Source organism: Euphorbia lathyris, chromosome 5, assembly GCF_963576675.1.
Source record: "Euphorbia lathyris chromosome 5, ddEupLath1.1, whole genome shotgun sequence".
Classification (NCBI taxonomy): domain Eukaryota; kingdom Viridiplantae; phylum Streptophyta; class Magnoliopsida; order Malpighiales; family Euphorbiaceae; genus Euphorbia; species Euphorbia lathyris.
The window spans coordinates 45,215,590-45,233,042 of record NC_088914.1 but is presented as its reverse complement, the minus strand read 5'-3'; the positions used below and the strand labels follow the sequence as shown (position 1 = coordinate 45,233,042).

Below are 17,453 nucleotides of genomic sequence, written 5' to 3'. Positions count from 1 at the left end.
AATCTATATGTATATTAAAATTATTAAAAAATACAAATTATCACCTTTTGTAAAAATAAATAAATCATTCACCTTTACTTAAAATTCTATAAAAAAAAATTAATCAATTTTTATTTTTAAAATTAATTTAATTTAATTGAAACATATATTAATTTAATATATATATATATATTATAAAATTATTCCAAAATTAAATATATCAATTTATTTATTTATATAAATTATACAAAATTACATGTCCCGTGCAACTCGTATTATATGTAGATATTCAAGGCTGAAAGAATTTTGAAATTATGAAAAAGTGCATCGCATTTACCTTGAAGAATCGATTCTTTTCATTTATAAATACCATAATTTTGCTTAATGCCATGAAATGAACATACAGATTACCTGACAGGATTAGACTTCATCCACACATCATCCAACCAACAAAATACTCTCCTTTGATTTCAACTCTACCAAATTCATACCATTACAACTTACAAGTATGTACATGAGATGAAGCTCTCACCTATTTCACATTAAACCAAAACACGCACGAAAAAAAAAAAAAAAATTTATTCCCTTACAAGCTAAGCTAAGCTAAGCTAAGCTGGCTGCTACTTTGAATCATACAATCTCAACATCCTCCTTCTCCACATCCACATTCTCATTCTCATCTTTCCCCTTGTTCTGAACCAATCCAACAATATTACTAATTCATTAAACACAACAATGCAAAATTACAACACTATATATGATTAATACCACAACTGACCTGTGAGTACGTCCTAGTCGGCAGGATTGGAGGTGGGGGAGGAAGCAGAAATGGCAACTTCCTCACTTCATATGCTGAACCTGTTTCACTTTCAACCACCTCTATCTCAACTCTTTCATTAATCGCATGAGCAGCCATGCTGGTTGACGGTGCCAAAACTCCAAAAACTGAACCCTTTACCTGCACAATCAGATTAATATCTTTTGAGTAATTCTAATGCATAGCCTATCACAGCATCAAACTTTTAGAAAGCTCCTTCGCATATTTTATCCATTAAGAGATCTGTGTAAGCAACATACAAAATCCCTTCCTACAAACTGAGCTTGACCAAGAATCACGACATAGTTTGATTCATGTTTTTGTTTTTGTCTCAAGCCTAAATGAAGCTTAACTTGAATCTTTCATTTTTCTTTCAAGCTTACAATTTACCTGATAAAATACTAATTTAACAACATTCGTAGAAACAATTATATATATATATATATATATATATATATATATATATAAACAATTTCAACCTGAGCAATTGCTCTTTATGATAAATCAAGCTTTTGAGGAGCTTAAATAGATCATTATCTACCAATACCAAAAGGCAACAATTTGATTTTCCTTTCATATCCCAAACTGTTATCACTTGTTGCTTACTTTATCAGTTTATTCCTTTTAACAGAAGAATCTTATATTTTAAGTAGAGCCCCGAAGTCAGGAATAGGATGAAAGTTCAAGAATAAAAACATCTAATGAAACTCATCCGTGCAAGATCAGGAAAGCAGCAACCACTCAAGATAAGATGCAAAGTAAACATTGTTTTGAAGGAAATGGGGGAGAGCGAAGGGAGATGAAACCTTATCTGAAGAAGAGATGCTTACAGAAACATTCCTTCCTTTCTTCTGTTTGACTTCATTTCCTACAGACTCATGTCTATCATTCTCATTGTCCACAATCACCATTGTTTTGTTAACTTTCAATGAATCAGGGTGTGCGTCCCACCCAGAAGTCTTCCCCCGTGTGTTAGTGCCTGTATGATAAACTTCACAACCGATCAATTTTGCTCAAATGCCAGAAAAACAGCAGACAAAAAGTGGCACGAGTAAGAAGAAAGGTAATGAAATGATAATGAGATGACATAATTGCAAACATAGGAATCACAAAATAACCAATTACCTGTAAGCAAATGATTAAACAAAAAGCTACCCAGACAAGTAGAAATCAACAAACTAAGAAAAAGCAAGACCACATCTATGAAGTATATTTATTTTCATTCTTCAATCTCACGTGTATGTATGATAATCAATTGCTGATCCTGTCTCTTGAAGAATACCTTAGTTTCAAAGTACCAGAGAGATTAGGCCTTCTTTCAAGTTAGGCCTAGTATCTTCTTAATAACTGATTGGTTAGCACATCATGTGACATTAACTTTGTAGATGATACAGAGACTCTAAGAAATTATATAAATTCCATAGATGTGATTGCCTTCATGAGCAATTAAGAAAATCCAGTGAAATATATTCTTGTTGGCAGAAAAAGCTCCCATTTACAGATTCATAAAAGTCTTCTTCGGTGCATTTTATGGAATTGTGACAGCAACAATTACAACTCTATTGTTTCATACTTCTCTAATGGAACATATATATATATATATATGGCGGCCCGGCGCATTACGCGTCCGGAGAGGGGTCCCACCACAAGGGTGTACTGGGGGCAAGCCTTCCCCTGCCAAACTTTTTTTTGACAAGAGGCGCTCCTAAGACTCGAACCTGTGACCTCTCAGTCACACGACAACAATGTTTACCGTTGCGCCAAGGACCTGGAATGCTTTTCATGGACAGTGATTGTACACCAAAAATTTCACCCTCTTTTAGCACTATCTTGACACATTAACGATATAGTTATTGAAGGCCGCATGGGATCTTAGGGGCCTAGGCATGCAACTGATAGAGGTGAGGCAGAATGAAAAAAAGGACCAAACTTCATAATATAAAACCACTAAGCTTACACAAGAAAACTACAGTTAATAATAACGCGTAATATGCATTAATTTGCCATCACAGTCAACTTTTTTCACTTCCTATACTTTTGCTTCTCATTTTTATAGACTTCTGTTGAAACCAATGTGGTTCTCGTCTACCAATACTAAAGGAGTATTAGCTTTCTCTAGATATTAAGAGTGTAGGTCTATGGCATTTTTATTTTTCTTGTTTGAAGCGTTTCTAAACGTCACTTGATGAACCGAATTCAAAAATAATCATAAGCATAACAACATAGACACAAAAGGCACACTTTTCAGACCTTGTTCCTCACTTAAGGCACATACTTTAATGCTTCTTACGCATGCCCCCTATGAGCCAAGACCAAAGCATGGTTGAGACTCGAGTTGAAACTTCAAGGCACACAGTAAATAACTAAGCTTCACAAATTAAAGGAATAAGGGTCAATTTATTCTCTTTTTTTTCCATAATTAGCCACCAATTAGATCAATGCCATTGCCGTTTTCCTCAAAACTGCATTGCTCAGCCTGCAATATATCAATTATAACTGAACTTATTCAGCCAAGTTCAAATCCTTACACGTAGTTTTATAATCCACTTGTAAAAAACTCACTGCCTATAAGTTCTTAAGCTAAAATTATACTTGCTATACATCCTTCATTCCAAATTTGGGGAGTTTACTTTGTTCATTCGAATGGGGATGAAGGTCGCAAGGTGGGATTGACCAATAGTTGTAGGCTCTAATGCAATATTCTTTGGAAGGCAGAGGTACATTTGTTACTAACAAAGGGGACGCATTGCAAAGTTTTGCAAAGAAATTTATCTAAGATGCTAAGAATCTTATGCTAATTCTATACTTCAGAACAAAGGAAATTTTGGCACAATTGAGCATGCCAGAAATTTAATGAGCCAATAATGAGTATGAGGATGATATCATTATTGTTTTCGCAACAATATCACTATTACTTCCGCAGAAGTAAAAATTAAAAGTAGACCAATAAAGACTAGAACTTAACTGATTAACTTAAAAACATCAATATCCATATCAAATAAAAGCTACGTTGCACTGAAACGGAATCAGATACCGGGAAATGATGTTTGTAAAATATATAAAAAAACAGAAACTTAGGGAAATGTGTAAATAGTAAAAATGGAAAAGTACAAAAATAAATCCTGGTTATACCGATTTGCAAACATAGTCCAGTGTTTTAAAAGTTCACAAATGGGGACTGTCCAAACTAGTAACGGCAACTTAGGTCAAAAAATCAAAGGGGTATTTTTGTCCTTTTCCTTTTTTTATTTCTCTCTTCTCCCTTATTCTCTCTTCTCTATCTCCTCTCACCATCACTCTCTCATCTGCGTCTTCCTCATTCATAAGTTACGGATTCTAATATTTTGATTCAGGACAAGAAAGGCATCCCTCCAGACCAGCAGAGGCTGATCTCCGCTGGAAAGCAGCTGGAGGACGGCCGTACTTTGGCTGATACAACATTCAGGAGTCCACCGTCCACCTTGTTCTCAGTCTCCGTGGAGGAATGCAGCTTTTTGTGAAGACCTTGACTGGAAAAACCATCACTCTGGAGGTTGAGAGCAGTGACACTGTCAGTCCTCTTCAGTTTCTTCTTCCGAATCACAAGGAAGAAAACGACATAAACAATATAAGAACCAATCTCTGGAAAGAACAACCTGGCTGCCTAGAATGGCTCGATTGAAACAGCAGAAATCTGTCGTTCATGTGAATTTCGGCAGCGTAACAGTTATGACGCCTGAGCAATTAGTTGAATTCGCTTGGGGACTCGCAAATAGCAACAAGGAATTCTTGTGGATAATAAGGCCAGATCTTGTGATCAGTGAGTCTGCAGTAGTTCCTGCAGAATTGTTGGAGGAAATTTAATAAAGGGGATTTCTAGCAAGCTGGTGCCCGCAAGAACAAGTGTTGAGAGTCACTCTTCAATCGGAGGATTTTTATGCATGTTGGATGGAGGTGTACCGGTGATTTATTGGCATTTCTTCACCGAGCAACAGAAGAATAGTTGGTTTTGTCGGAATAAGTGGCGAATGGTAATGGAAATCGGCAGTTATGTAAATAGGAATGGAAGTGAAAAGATAGTGAATGAAACGGTGATGGAGGATAGGAAATGAGGAAGAAAGCGATGGAATGGAAGAGGAAAGAAGAGGTGGCTACTTCATCTCCAACTTGATTGTCGTATATGAATTTTGAAAAATTGATCAATAACTTGCTTCTTTGATAACCTGAGTTTTCTTTTATGAACGTGATGTTTTCATGGAATTTGTGTTCGGAAGTTTAACGGGGCGTTTGGTATTCTACGGGGATAGGGATAATGATAAATATAAGATATGATGACTTATTATCCCATATTTGATACATAGGATGGGAATAGAGACATGTAGGATGGGAATAGGGGTAATATATTACCCCTATCCAAATTTAAATAGATCCATATATTATTGTAATATCAATGTGGAATGAAATTAATTAAATTTAATCTATCAAAAAATATTTGGAAATGTTAAAAATTCAAAGATTAAAATTAATTTGAGAAATATTTGGAACACTCTACTAAATTTTTAAAACACAACAAATAGAATATATAATAAAATTTTAGGGACAAATTAGACTTTTCCATCTAACTAAATTATCCCCATGTCTTATACCACCCTCTCTAGGTATATCTTTAGTGGGATAAGAAGCTTATCCCTCCATTGTCTCACCCTCCTATCTCCTAAACAAACATGGGATAAATTATCTCGCTTTCTTTATCCCTATCCCACCTCCTATATCCCCTCTTACAAACACCCCGTAATATCAAAATCTCTAACTTATGAATGAGGAAGACACAACGAGAGAGAGATGGCGAGGGTGATATAGGAGAGAGGAGAGAGAAAGAAATTTAAAAAAAATGACAAATATACCCCCTTTGACTTTTTTTACCAACGGATTGAGTCTCAAGACACCCATTTATCAACTTTTAAAACATATGATTGTGTTTGAAAATTGGTCGACAAAATTCATTTCCCTCGAGACCTATACCTTGTGAACTTAATTGGTTGAACTACTTGTTTGAAAAAGTCTATGCTTTTATAAAAAGATACTTTGTTAGACATGAAAGGCAAATAGGAGGTGTCTAACCAAACATCTAAATCTCTCCATTTTAAAGTGAAACAGCAAACAGCAGGAGGGAGGAAAAGGAGCAACCAAACACCCCCTTATGCACACCGCAGTTTGATGCCCATCCTTTCAATTACTCAAGCAATATTGCTTTAGATGGCTTTTCAAATCTATTTTATGAATAAAATATCATATATGCTCAAAACTAGATTTTGATGCCATGCAGCATTTCCTATGATTTATGTAAAGATACCATATTGTTCATATTGCATTCTCCATTTAGTTTATATGAACAAAGAAACATGTCAAAAGCAAAAGGTTAAAAAATTCCATAAAGCATGTCCAATAAATTATCACCTTTTCTCAATTCTTCTGCACCATCATGTTTAGCACGCACAATATTCTCAACAAGAGAAGAATTATTGAATGCCCCATTTCTCAAGTTGATAGCATGAGAACCAGGATTTCCATCACTAACAATATTTACACTTGAATCCTCTTCATTGTCACCAACTATATTAGTTCCAGAACTAAGCTCATCTCCCAACTTGTGAAGCCGAACTTGTGACCTAGATGTTTCAATGAATAAACTTGGTTAGTCCACCGCTTTTGAATAGCTAGTGTAAGTAACTAATAGTGTCGTTTGGTAACAGTTTACCAATAGTTTCTGTTCCAATATTAAATACTATAAAGGTATAATTTGTCATATATGGTATATTAATTTAGCATGCTACATATCACTTACATATATAAATACTAAAATTTCTATTTTTAATATGTAAATGATCATTATGAATATATTCTACTACAAATAATTGTTTTATATATATGATAACTTTTAAAACATGCCATATAACAAACAAAAATATATTAATTATTAATTCTTATATATATGGGTAAGTGTTTTTTATTCAAATATATTATTATAACTAGCTTAACTATTAGCAATATTATTTCATACATATTGATTATTTAGTATTATAAATGATTCTTTTATATTGTATTGATTTGGAAATAGAGATTTTATAATTGATATTTTTGAAAAGATAAAATGGCCTAAATGAAAAAATTAAAACGCTTGAGTAGCTATCAGCTAATGAGAAAAGCTCTAAATAAAGCTTTTTAAATGAGCACCTATTAGCTGCTAACTGGAAAAAGTTACCAAACACGTAAAGGTGGTCATTTGGATCACAACAACTATATACAATATCCCGAACAACTAAACCAAGCACTCCCTTAATTATCAAAACACTCAGAACCTACGATAAAAGCCAAAAAAAGAAAACATTACACAAGTGACCAGTGAAATGTTAAAAACAAGACTTACTTCTTTAATTCCTCTTGGACCCGCACATAACGTTTATGTGCTTTGACAAACTTCTTCATTTTTGAAATAATCCTGCAATTTTAATAAAAAAGCGTGAGGTGAAAATTTTCCATCTGTTGAGACTCAAAAAGATCCAACGAGACAAATAAAGAAAAAGACAATGGTTAAAACTATGTTATTACCATCTGCAGATAGTATAGAACAGGTAATACTAGTTGACAGATGGGTTAAAATATGTAATCACATTCATAACTACCTCTTGTATTCCTCTTTCTCTTTGGATAATTGAGCATCAAGCTCCTGAATCCTGGAGGTAAGAACATCTGTTTCTTCGTCCTTTTCTTTTACTAAGGTCTTCAGAAAATACATCCATTGAACGTTAAAATGTTTGCTTGGTTTCAAATGGTACAGGAAATAAAAGGCACTAATACACAACATAATCAAATAACCTCAAAGAGGTAAATGTATTAGCATAATTTGTAACAGACGATGACATAAGTAGAAATGAAAGAAAACAAAGAACCATACAACCTAATATTTCTCATCATTCCACCACGTAAACAAGAAAATTTGAATATTCAAAGAATGTGCAAAAGGATACTAATGAAAGAAAATGATAACGTTAAAAATAAGTTAACTAACCCTTAATTGAGATTTCTGCTGATCAAGAACGTTAATTTCTGATTGCACTTCTTTTATCTGCACATTTCCAAAACAGAAAAGCAAAAAAGTAGACTGTGAAAAATGTCAAGACTTAAGAGTTCAGTAGAACAAAATCTTCTAACCTGCTCCTTTAAAATGATTCGAGAATCAGTTGATACACTTTTCCTTCTTTTAACTTGATCTCCTGCGCCATCTGAACTTCTCAAACTTCCAGAAAAATCACTTTGTTCATCAAAGTGCTCCTTTTTTTTGCGTTTCTTGTCACTGCAAAAGAAAAGTTATTTTACAAACCTACTTTATGTACCAAATGGATAACATAACAAAATAGAAGATCAATGTCAATCCCATATGAGTATAAAATAAAATGCTTATTACATTTGAAATTTGCTTCAAGCAAACTAGAAATTGTGTATTTGCAGACCTCTTTCTCAAGTCACATCAAGTTCAGAAAGTTAGCCTCAAATGAATTTGTATCAACTAATTACAGGAAGGGAGAAATAGATTATATTTACAGACTAACTAATGATGCAAATTCACCCTGCGTAGCATTAATGAGGATAGCCAGGCTTATTGATTGGTAATCCTAACTGCAAACAATTCATCATTGTTGAAAACATTTTCATTTAAGATACTTTTTAACTTGTACACATTATGTTCACTCAAAGAAACTGTCCCTGGTCAAGAAACATGACGCATGGAATAGGTCAAATTCAACAAAATCAGAAAAATTGCACGGTTATTTGCATAAAGAGATAATCCTAGCTTGGAGTTCAATGGAAAAATAGGTGTTCAACTTCTGTTGGGCTAGGTCTCTACGCCCAATATGAATTTATGAAAAAAGCAACAAATGTTTGTCTTCAAAAGAGCTTTAGAAGAGTTAAAGGCTATGATGCACGGAAACGGGGAAACAGAATTTTTAAAAAACATAGGAAACGGAAACGTGAGGGAAACGTGTAAATATTAGAAATATAGGGGCATATTTATAGATATTAAAAAATAAAATACACATAAAAATAACAATAAATTATAAACAATAAAATAATTATTGATAAAACAATAAAAAAGTTTGGCATTCAGATCTTTAAAATTAAATTCTTTATGTTAAAAGGAAAAAAAAATAGTACAAAACCTTACATTTATAAAAGAAGAATAGAGCCCAACAACAACATAAGAGCGCAACCACAACATTCCAGAAGAATCCCCCACCACACATTCAGAGAAGAAACAAAAAAACAACAATAACAAGAACTTCCAGAGCCTTGCTCTTCTGTTGCAGTAAACAGAGAAAATCATACCCGAAGAAGAAGACATCGCCAGATTCAAAGTAGAAGAAGTTTGCATGTAAACAGAGAAATCAACCCAGACCAGACTCAAAGTAGAAGAAGTTTGCATGTAAACAGAGAAAACCCAGACCAGACTCGAAGAAGAAGAAATCACCAGGCTTCAAAGAAGAAGAAGAAGAAATCTCGGTTTCTATTAAGAAACACAATAGGTAAAATCTGTTTGAATTTAGATGCTGAAATCTGGAAACGCGTTTCAATTTTTCTCTAATTACAGAAACGTGCCCGGAAACGTTTCCGTTTCCGGGCGTTTCCGTTTCCCACATCTTGTGGAAACGTTGAAACGTTGGTGCAAGAACGTTTCCGTGCTTCATAGGTTAAAGGCATCCCATATTGCTTAGAAATCACTTTGTAGTGATATTTATAAAGAGGGTCCTTACACATTTGGGTGTGCTCCAAAGGATACCCACTTTTGTGAAAGGGTGAGGACCTAGTTGATGCTTGACCACCACAAGCGCGCCTCGCCGCCATCCAAACAGCTCTATTTGATTTGGTCTTTTTTGTTCTATAAATAGTTGTGTGATCAGACCGAGTTCGTACTGTGTTCGTATTACGAGTGGGCTGTTTTAACCTGGAGACGATCGGAATTTAATTTGCTTGCACTTTCTTACAGTTCCACGAACGTCTTAAAGAAAGTGACATAGTCCATGACTCTGCCCATTACTTTGTTCGGTAATTCTTATGCTTTCCCGGTTCCTATTCTAACCATTTTAAAACGATTCACTTCTGCTATGGCTATCGAACAAACCAATGGCTTGTCTAATATCAACAAGTCATTCTGGTTCGAGGGAGCTCACTTCCGAAGGTGGAAAAAAATGTTCTACCTTACTACCAAAAAGGTTGCCTCTGTTAAGTATGCGTATGCTGCTCCTGAAGATGCTACTGAAGCAGAACATCATCCCGCTGAAAAATGATCAGAGACCGAGACTTCCTGTGCAAGAACTACATTCTAAATGATTGGACAAATAACATGTATGATTACTACAATGCTGAACAAAAGTCTGCAAAAGAGATATGGGATGCTTTGCAAGGGAAGTATGATAGAGAGGAAGCTGGATTGAAAAAATATGTTGTCAACCGCTACCTCAAATTTCAGATGACTGGTGAGAAAAAAAATAATGTGTTTTCGGAAAAGGTTATGCAACTGAAGATATGTTTAAATTGAATGTTGAAATTAATAAAGTGAATGGTTCTGTTTATACCTTGTGTATATTTAATGTTTGGCATGCTCGTTTTTGTCATGTTAATAAGCGTATGATTAAGAACATGAGTAACTTAGGCCTAATTCCAAACTGAATTTAAATGAATTTATGAAATGCGATTATTGTAGTTAGGCAAAAATCACAAAAAGACCTCATAAATTTGTGATTAGGAATTCTGAACCTCATAGATTTAATTCATTCTGATATATGTGAATTAAATGGAAAATTGAGCAGAAATAATAAACGTTACTTCGTAACTTTTATTGATGATTGCTCTGATTTTACTTTTGTATATTTGATGAAAAATAAAAGTGAAGCTCTTCATGTTTAAATTATTCATTGTTGAAATAGAAAATCAATGCCATAGGAAAATTAAGGGACTTAGAGGCACATAATACAGTTCTAGCATGCTTATTGACTTTTATAAATCACATGGAATTATACATGAAGCTACTACACCTTATTCACCAGAGATGAATAGAAAGGTTGAAAGAAAGAATAAGACACTGAAAGAGTATGCAGTAGCTATAATGCTTAGTTCAGATGCTACTTCCTATTGGTGGGGAGAAATTTTATTGATTGTTTGCTATGTGCTAAATAGAGTCTCTAAGTCAAAAAAGTAAAATCTCTCCTTATGAGATTTTGAAAAATAAAACACCAAACCTGTCCTATTTTAGAGTTTGGGGTTGTTTGACTTATGTTAGGATTCCTGACCGTAAGAGAGTCAAACTTTCTAGTAGGATTTACAAATGTGTGTTTATTGAGTATGATGTGAATAGTAAAACATATCAGTTCGACGATTTGAATGCATATGTTATTTTAGAATCAAATGATGCTGATTTTTATGAAGATAGATTTTCTTTTAATTTGAGATATAATGGGGATGCATCATCAAGTGACATGTTTATTGTTAGACCTATAGTGCATAAGAAAAGTGAGGAACCTGAACTTAGAAGTAGTAAGAGACCTAAAGTCCCTAAAGACTTTGGTCCTGATTTTTATGTATTCTTAGTAAAGGAGGATCCACTTACCCTTCAAGAAGCTCTAACCTCCTTAGATGTTGATTTATGGCAAGAAGTCATCAATGATGAAATGGACTCACTAGAGTGAAACAAAACTTGTCACTTAGTAGACTTACCATCACGTTGCAAACCAATATATTGTAAATGGATCCTCAAAAAGAAACTAAAACTTGATGGTTCAGTTGATAAATATAAAGCTCGCCTTGTAGCTAAAGACTTTAGATAAAGAGAAAATGTAGATTTCTTTGACACCTATCACCAGTTACTAGAATTACAACTATTCGTGTTTTGATTGGTATTGCTTCTGTACACAATCTTGGTGTGCATTAAATGAATGTTAAAACTACCTTTTTGAATGGTGAATTAGAAGAAGAGGTCTATATGGATCAACATGAGAGTTTGTAATTTCTGACCAAGCCTATAAAATGTGTAAATTAGATAAGTCTTTATATGGCCTAAAACAAGCACCTATGCAATGGCTTGAAAAATTTGAGAATCTGATTATTTCAAATGGCTTCAAGGTGAATAAAAGTGATGAATGCATCTACTATAAATATGAAAACAATGTTTGCACTACTATATGCTTATATGTTGATGATTTGCTAATCTTTGAATCTAATATTCACGTTGTGAATCCTATGAAGTCTATGCTGTGTAAAAACTTTGACATGAAAGATCTAAGAGAAGCAAATGTCATACTTGGCATCAAGATAACCAGATCTGAATATGGAATTTCTTTAGATCAATCTCACTATATTGAGAAGATGCTAAAGAAATATAATTACTTTGAATGTAAACATGCATGCACACCTTATGACCCTAGTGTAAAACTTTTTAACATTGGAGAGTGTAAGACAATCAGAATATGCTAGCATAATTGGCAGTTTTCGCTATGCCACTGATTGTACTAGACCCGACAAAGGTTATGTCGTGGAATTATTGTGCAGATTTACTAGTAGACCTAGTGTTAAGTAATGGAATACTATAGAAAGGGTCATGAGATCCCTTAAAAGGCCATGAAACTTGGATTACATTATCAAAGGTTTCCAACAGTCCTTGAAGGATATAGTGATGCTGACTCGAACACCCTGTCAAATGACTCCAAGGCAACTAGTGGCTATATTTTTAATATAGCTGGTGGTGTTGTGTCATGGAAATCCAAGAAACAGCCTACTGCAGCTCAATTAACTATGGAATCAGAACTTGTTGCACTAGCCACAGCTAGTGAAGAAGCAAGTTGGTTGATAAGTTTGTTAGTCGAGATTCCCTTCTTATGGGAAAAACCGATTCCAGCTTTATTGATCCAATATGATAGTACCGCGGCTATTGCTAAGATTCAGAACCGTTATTATAACGATAAAAAACGACAAATACATCGTAAGCAAATCACTGTTAAAGAGCTGCTCTCTAAAGGAATGGTTGGAGTGGATCATATACACTCTGAAGAGAATTTAGTCGACCCTTTGATGAAAGGATTGGCTAGAGAGAGTCCAAAATACCGAAAAGAGTATGGGACTTATGCCCCTACAGTGATAAGTTACACATAATGGTAATCCAACCTATAGACTAGAGATCCCAAGATATAGGTTCAATGGGTAACAACAAGTTGTGATGTAATATGAGTTAGATCATGCATTTTGAAGCATGAATTTCCTGAAACGATATTAGGTTGAGATAATAGAAACTCTTAATGAGGTCTATACTCCATTTTGGGGTGAAGTACATAGCTACAGGAGTACTTCTGATACACTCACCTATATGAATGTGGAATGAGTTTAGGGTAAAACTCTAGAGCATTCATTATACCCGGATAGACTCGCATGACCATAAATGCACGGGCTACTAGACTACACTCTGAAAAGGTTATGGCATAATACAATGTCAGAGACAGAGTTCAATAGAGTTCAAGACTACGAGTCACTCTAATATAATCTGAATTCTATTCACTAGGCAAGGGTTCAAATCGAAAGATACCTTTGTTTATGCTTTTTTTTTTTTTTTGAAACATCCTTTGTTTATGCTTGATCTTATGTAACTGCTCCGTAAATGTTTTTAAAAATTCTAGTAGGGGATTATTGGGTTAGACGTCTAGGCCCTTTGAATTTATGAAAAAAGCCACAAGTGTTTGTCTTCAAAAGAGCTTTAGAAGAGTTAAAAGGCATCCCACAATACTTAGAAATCACTTCGTAGTGATATTTATAAAGAGGATCCTTACATACTTGTGTGCCCCAAGGGGTACCTCACTCTTGTGAAAGGGTGAGGACCTAGTTAATGCTTGACCACCATGCGCACCGCCGCCGCCATCCGAGCCGGATTGGGTGGGGTTGGTGTGGTGAAGACTCTGTTTGATTTTGGTTCTATAAATAGTTGCGGGGTTCCTGTTTTCATCACTCAATTTCTTTCTTGCTTTCTAAAATTCGACTAAGTTAATTTAAGTGTAGACAGAAGTTCGTACTGTGCAATACGAACTCGTATTACGAATGGGTTGTTTTTATCCTGAAGGCGTCTGGCAGTTTCGTAAACATCTTAAAGAAAACGACATAGTCCGCAACTTTGCCCATTACTTTGTTCGGTAATTCTTGTGCTTTCCCAATTCCTATTCTAACTACTTCCACTTAATGAGAAAGATTCGGCTTGGTAATTGCACACAATAAATTCTTGTAGAAATTCACCAGAGATCTAAGAGCACCTTCCCTTCCACTAAAGGATGGCGCAACTAATACACCCACGCCTATAGCATAGACTTTTGAGGAAGGAAAAAAAAACTCTAAATAGTGAAAGGAAAGACGAGTTCATTACCCAGTTTTTTGGAAAGACCTGGAAGGGCTGGATCCTGAAATGCACAAGGATAAAAAAGAAAAAGAAGTGTCAAGAAAATAGGTGATTACAAGTCCATAATTAAATCAAACTCACACCCATATATTTTAATCTACCAATGATTTAATGATTTACATTATTGCATCAAAATAAAGAGATGAAGAATAAAAAAAAATCAAAAAGATCAATCATATAACTAAGCTAGTGTCTAGTCAAGTATTAAAATGAGCAATAGACTGAGTAAAATATGTGCCCAAGCTGTGAGGCTGCAATTTCTTACCAGGAAATGTGCGCCAACCTCGTGTATCTCTTCCAGGAGAATATTTACGCCGTGGAGAGAGTCTTCTGTCAAGCTTATCTCTCAAGTCACCACCTCTTCTGTCTCGATTACCTGCAACAAGAAAGAAACAAATTTCCAGTATAGTAGATTGGTCATTGCTTTTTATCTTCCCATAATGGCTAGCAGAGAACCCATAATTATAACGAGGCTATGCTTACCATCACATGGATTATAAAGAGTAACATAATAATGAACAGTAATAGTGACTGGTTCCCAAATCCAAAGATGCCATGAAATTATCCTCTCAAGTAATGAATAGAAACAGAAACTTCACCATATAAGACTGGGAGAACGGTTCAAATACCACAGTAGGATGGAATAAGAATAGTTGACAGAATCCATCTTCTTGTTGAGCAATAAGATAGGAAATACATAACGAATACTACAGATTCTCCTTTTGCCATATTGAGATATAATGACGACCCAACATCACATGCAAATAGATTGCTTTCTTCAGGAAACAACTTCCATATATCTGCATAATATCTTCATTTAAGAAATCCTCCACAATATCAATCAAGGATAAGTAGCATATAATGTGGACAATATTGCATCCTCCAGTGTTGCATTGCCAGGTATATCAAAGAAAATGTTTGAGATTTTCACCAAAACTGCCTCTGTTCTCAATATCATCAAAGAATTTGAACTCCAAGAAACCTAACACCAATCCTTCAACAAGAAGTTGCATTTTGGAAGATGCGGTAAGAGAGAAAGAGAAAAGGATCATCATACTAAATTCCAAAACCAGCACTATCGTAAGTATTAGCCCTGTCAACTGATCTTTGTTTATATAATAGAAAGTCACAACGCTCATATGATAAACATTTTGAAGGCATTTGCTTGGATCTGGATATTTCTTTCTTTGACACAAAATAATTTGATGAATAAACTTCTATCGTAAATAGACTTCTAGATAAGATAAAACTAAGAAACCGTGTCTGAATAAATAAATAAATTAACTAGCTAAACTAATAACAAAAGTAAAATAGAATCACACACAGAAACAGCAAGGATATTACAGTGACCTATATAGTGGACACATTGTGCACATACTTGATGGGGAAATACAAATCATAAGAGGATGCTGCAATAATGACACCAATTATGCCACCTTCAAAACTCTTGAGAAAGGGTATGAAACAAAAATGATTGACAATTCAAACAAAATTCAAGACGAGAATGTAAAATAATTGTTGCATTGCAAGTAAAATCGCCAATAAATATGATTAAGAAGAAAGGCTGGACAAATCAAGAATTTAAACTATAAACCTACATAAACTTATCAATTAAGAAGCTAATTTACCATTATAAGAGCCGAAGGATTGTCGAAGCTCAGCATTTCCATGGGCGAAAGAACAATTGTGACGAGGGCAGTGGCCCTTTTGATATAATACACATAACTTGGTCTTGAAGACCTTCCGTTCAACCATTTTTGCTCACAATAACGAATTTTCCAAAGTGATGATTGATGAAACTATTAATCTAAATATGAGGAAGTACTGCCCATAAAGTAAATATAAAGATTCCTGCAATATGAAACATTGTTATAGACTGTGAGATGAAGAAAAGGGAAGGAGGAAAAAATCAGAGTCGGGAGAAAAGAGAACCTTTTTTATCAGAATAATGTATGGAGTAATTATAGAAGAAGGGAAGAAAAGAAATCCCTTGAAAACCCTATTTAGTATTGCTAGAACGAAATCTCCAATTCCGCTTTTATGGGATTTTTTTAACCAAAACGATGGTCCCAGACTGAGTCACGGCTTGCAGGGTAAGAGGTGGGAAGGAGACGGAGTCCATTCGCTTCGGAGTTCTTATAGCTGAAGTTTCAGTCTTGTTAGCCGCATACTAATTATTTTGATATTTTCTCATCTTGTCTACAAAATAAGCCAATGCTTTTCTCTCTTCGGTAGACAAAGAACGCACTAGGCCCAGTAAAAAGCAACAGAAGTTAAGAAACGAAATAATTCTACTAAACATTGACTATCTACCTCATAAGATAGATAGGATATTTTAAAGTTTTGGAACAGCACTTGAAACTCGTGATGATTTAAAGCATAAGAATCTGGTAATTTTATTTCCCTCTCTGTAAATATGTATAAAAGTAACAAGTGAATTTTTAATTAGCCAAGTATAGGGTTGGTGAACCTCTAGATCGCTATAGACTTTGAGTCGGATTCTAATATAATCTTATAAAAGGATTAAACATTTGTTTGGGGTAAATTTCATAAAAAATTACCCCCTTAGATCTGGTTGGGAAATTTTTCCCTAGAAGGGGCTGTTTCCCAACCAGGGTTAAATTTTAATTTTTTTTTTAATTTTTCTTTCTCATTCCGGCGCCATAGACGCCGGAATGAGAAAGTGGACAGGAATCCAAGGATTCCTGTCCACAAATGGGGCAGTGGCTTCGCCACTGCCCCCAACTAATATTTTTATTATTATTATTTTATAAAAATTAAATTTTATAAATTAAATATAAGAAAAATTAATTTATCATTTCATAAAAATAAAATTAAATTAATCATTTCATAAAAATAAAATTATATATTACAATGATGTTATTAAATTTTTATTTTATAAAATTTTGATTAAAATTAAAATTTAATTTTACTTGGAAACATTACGAGTAAATATTTAGTGCATTACTAACAAAAAAATATATTTAGTATATTAATAAAAAAGTAAAATATTTTAGACATTTTCAAAGAAATTATGATTAATTTATATGTAATAGATTTAGTTTTTTGAAACTGTCTAAATATATGAAACTGATTCAATTTATCAACAAATTGGTTTAGAAGGTCTGACGTGGCTAAATAACAGTCAAATAATTTTTTTCAGTAGTGTATGGTTAAAATTGATCTTCATTG

The 17,453-nt window shown here is 34.1% G+C and overlaps 1 protein-coding gene across 3 annotated transcripts; it reads right to left on the bottom strand.

Moving 5' to 3' along the window:
* Positions 1–420: 420 nt before the first annotated feature.
* Positions 421–16,514, bottom strand: LOC136228973 (zinc finger CCCH domain-containing protein 13). 3 transcript variants are annotated; one of them, XM_066017479.1, is made up of 12 exons: positions 16,194–16,514; positions 15,890–16,112; positions 14,527–14,637; positions 14,229–14,262; positions 7,988–8,129; positions 7,845–7,901; positions 7,459–7,556; positions 7,203–7,274; positions 6,233–6,444; positions 1,627–1,787; positions 758–937; positions 421–672 (listed from the first exon to the last, which is right to left on the bottom strand). In XM_066017479.1, the coding sequence occupies exons 2-12, from the start codon at positions 16,014–16,016 to the stop codon at positions 610–612; spliced, it is 1,257 nt and encodes a 418-aa protein (XP_065873551.1). In that variant the 5' UTR covers positions 16,017–16,112; positions 16,194–16,514; the 3' UTR covers positions 421–609. The 3 variants fall into 3 exon arrangements, with proteins under 3 accessions (XP_065873551.1, XP_065873549.1, XP_065873550.1); XM_066017477.1 differs by having other exon boundaries at positions 1,603–1,787; positions 16,194–16,511; XM_066017478.1 differs by having other exon boundaries at positions 1,603–1,775; positions 16,194–16,505.
* Positions 16,515–17,453: the final 939 nt, after the last annotated feature.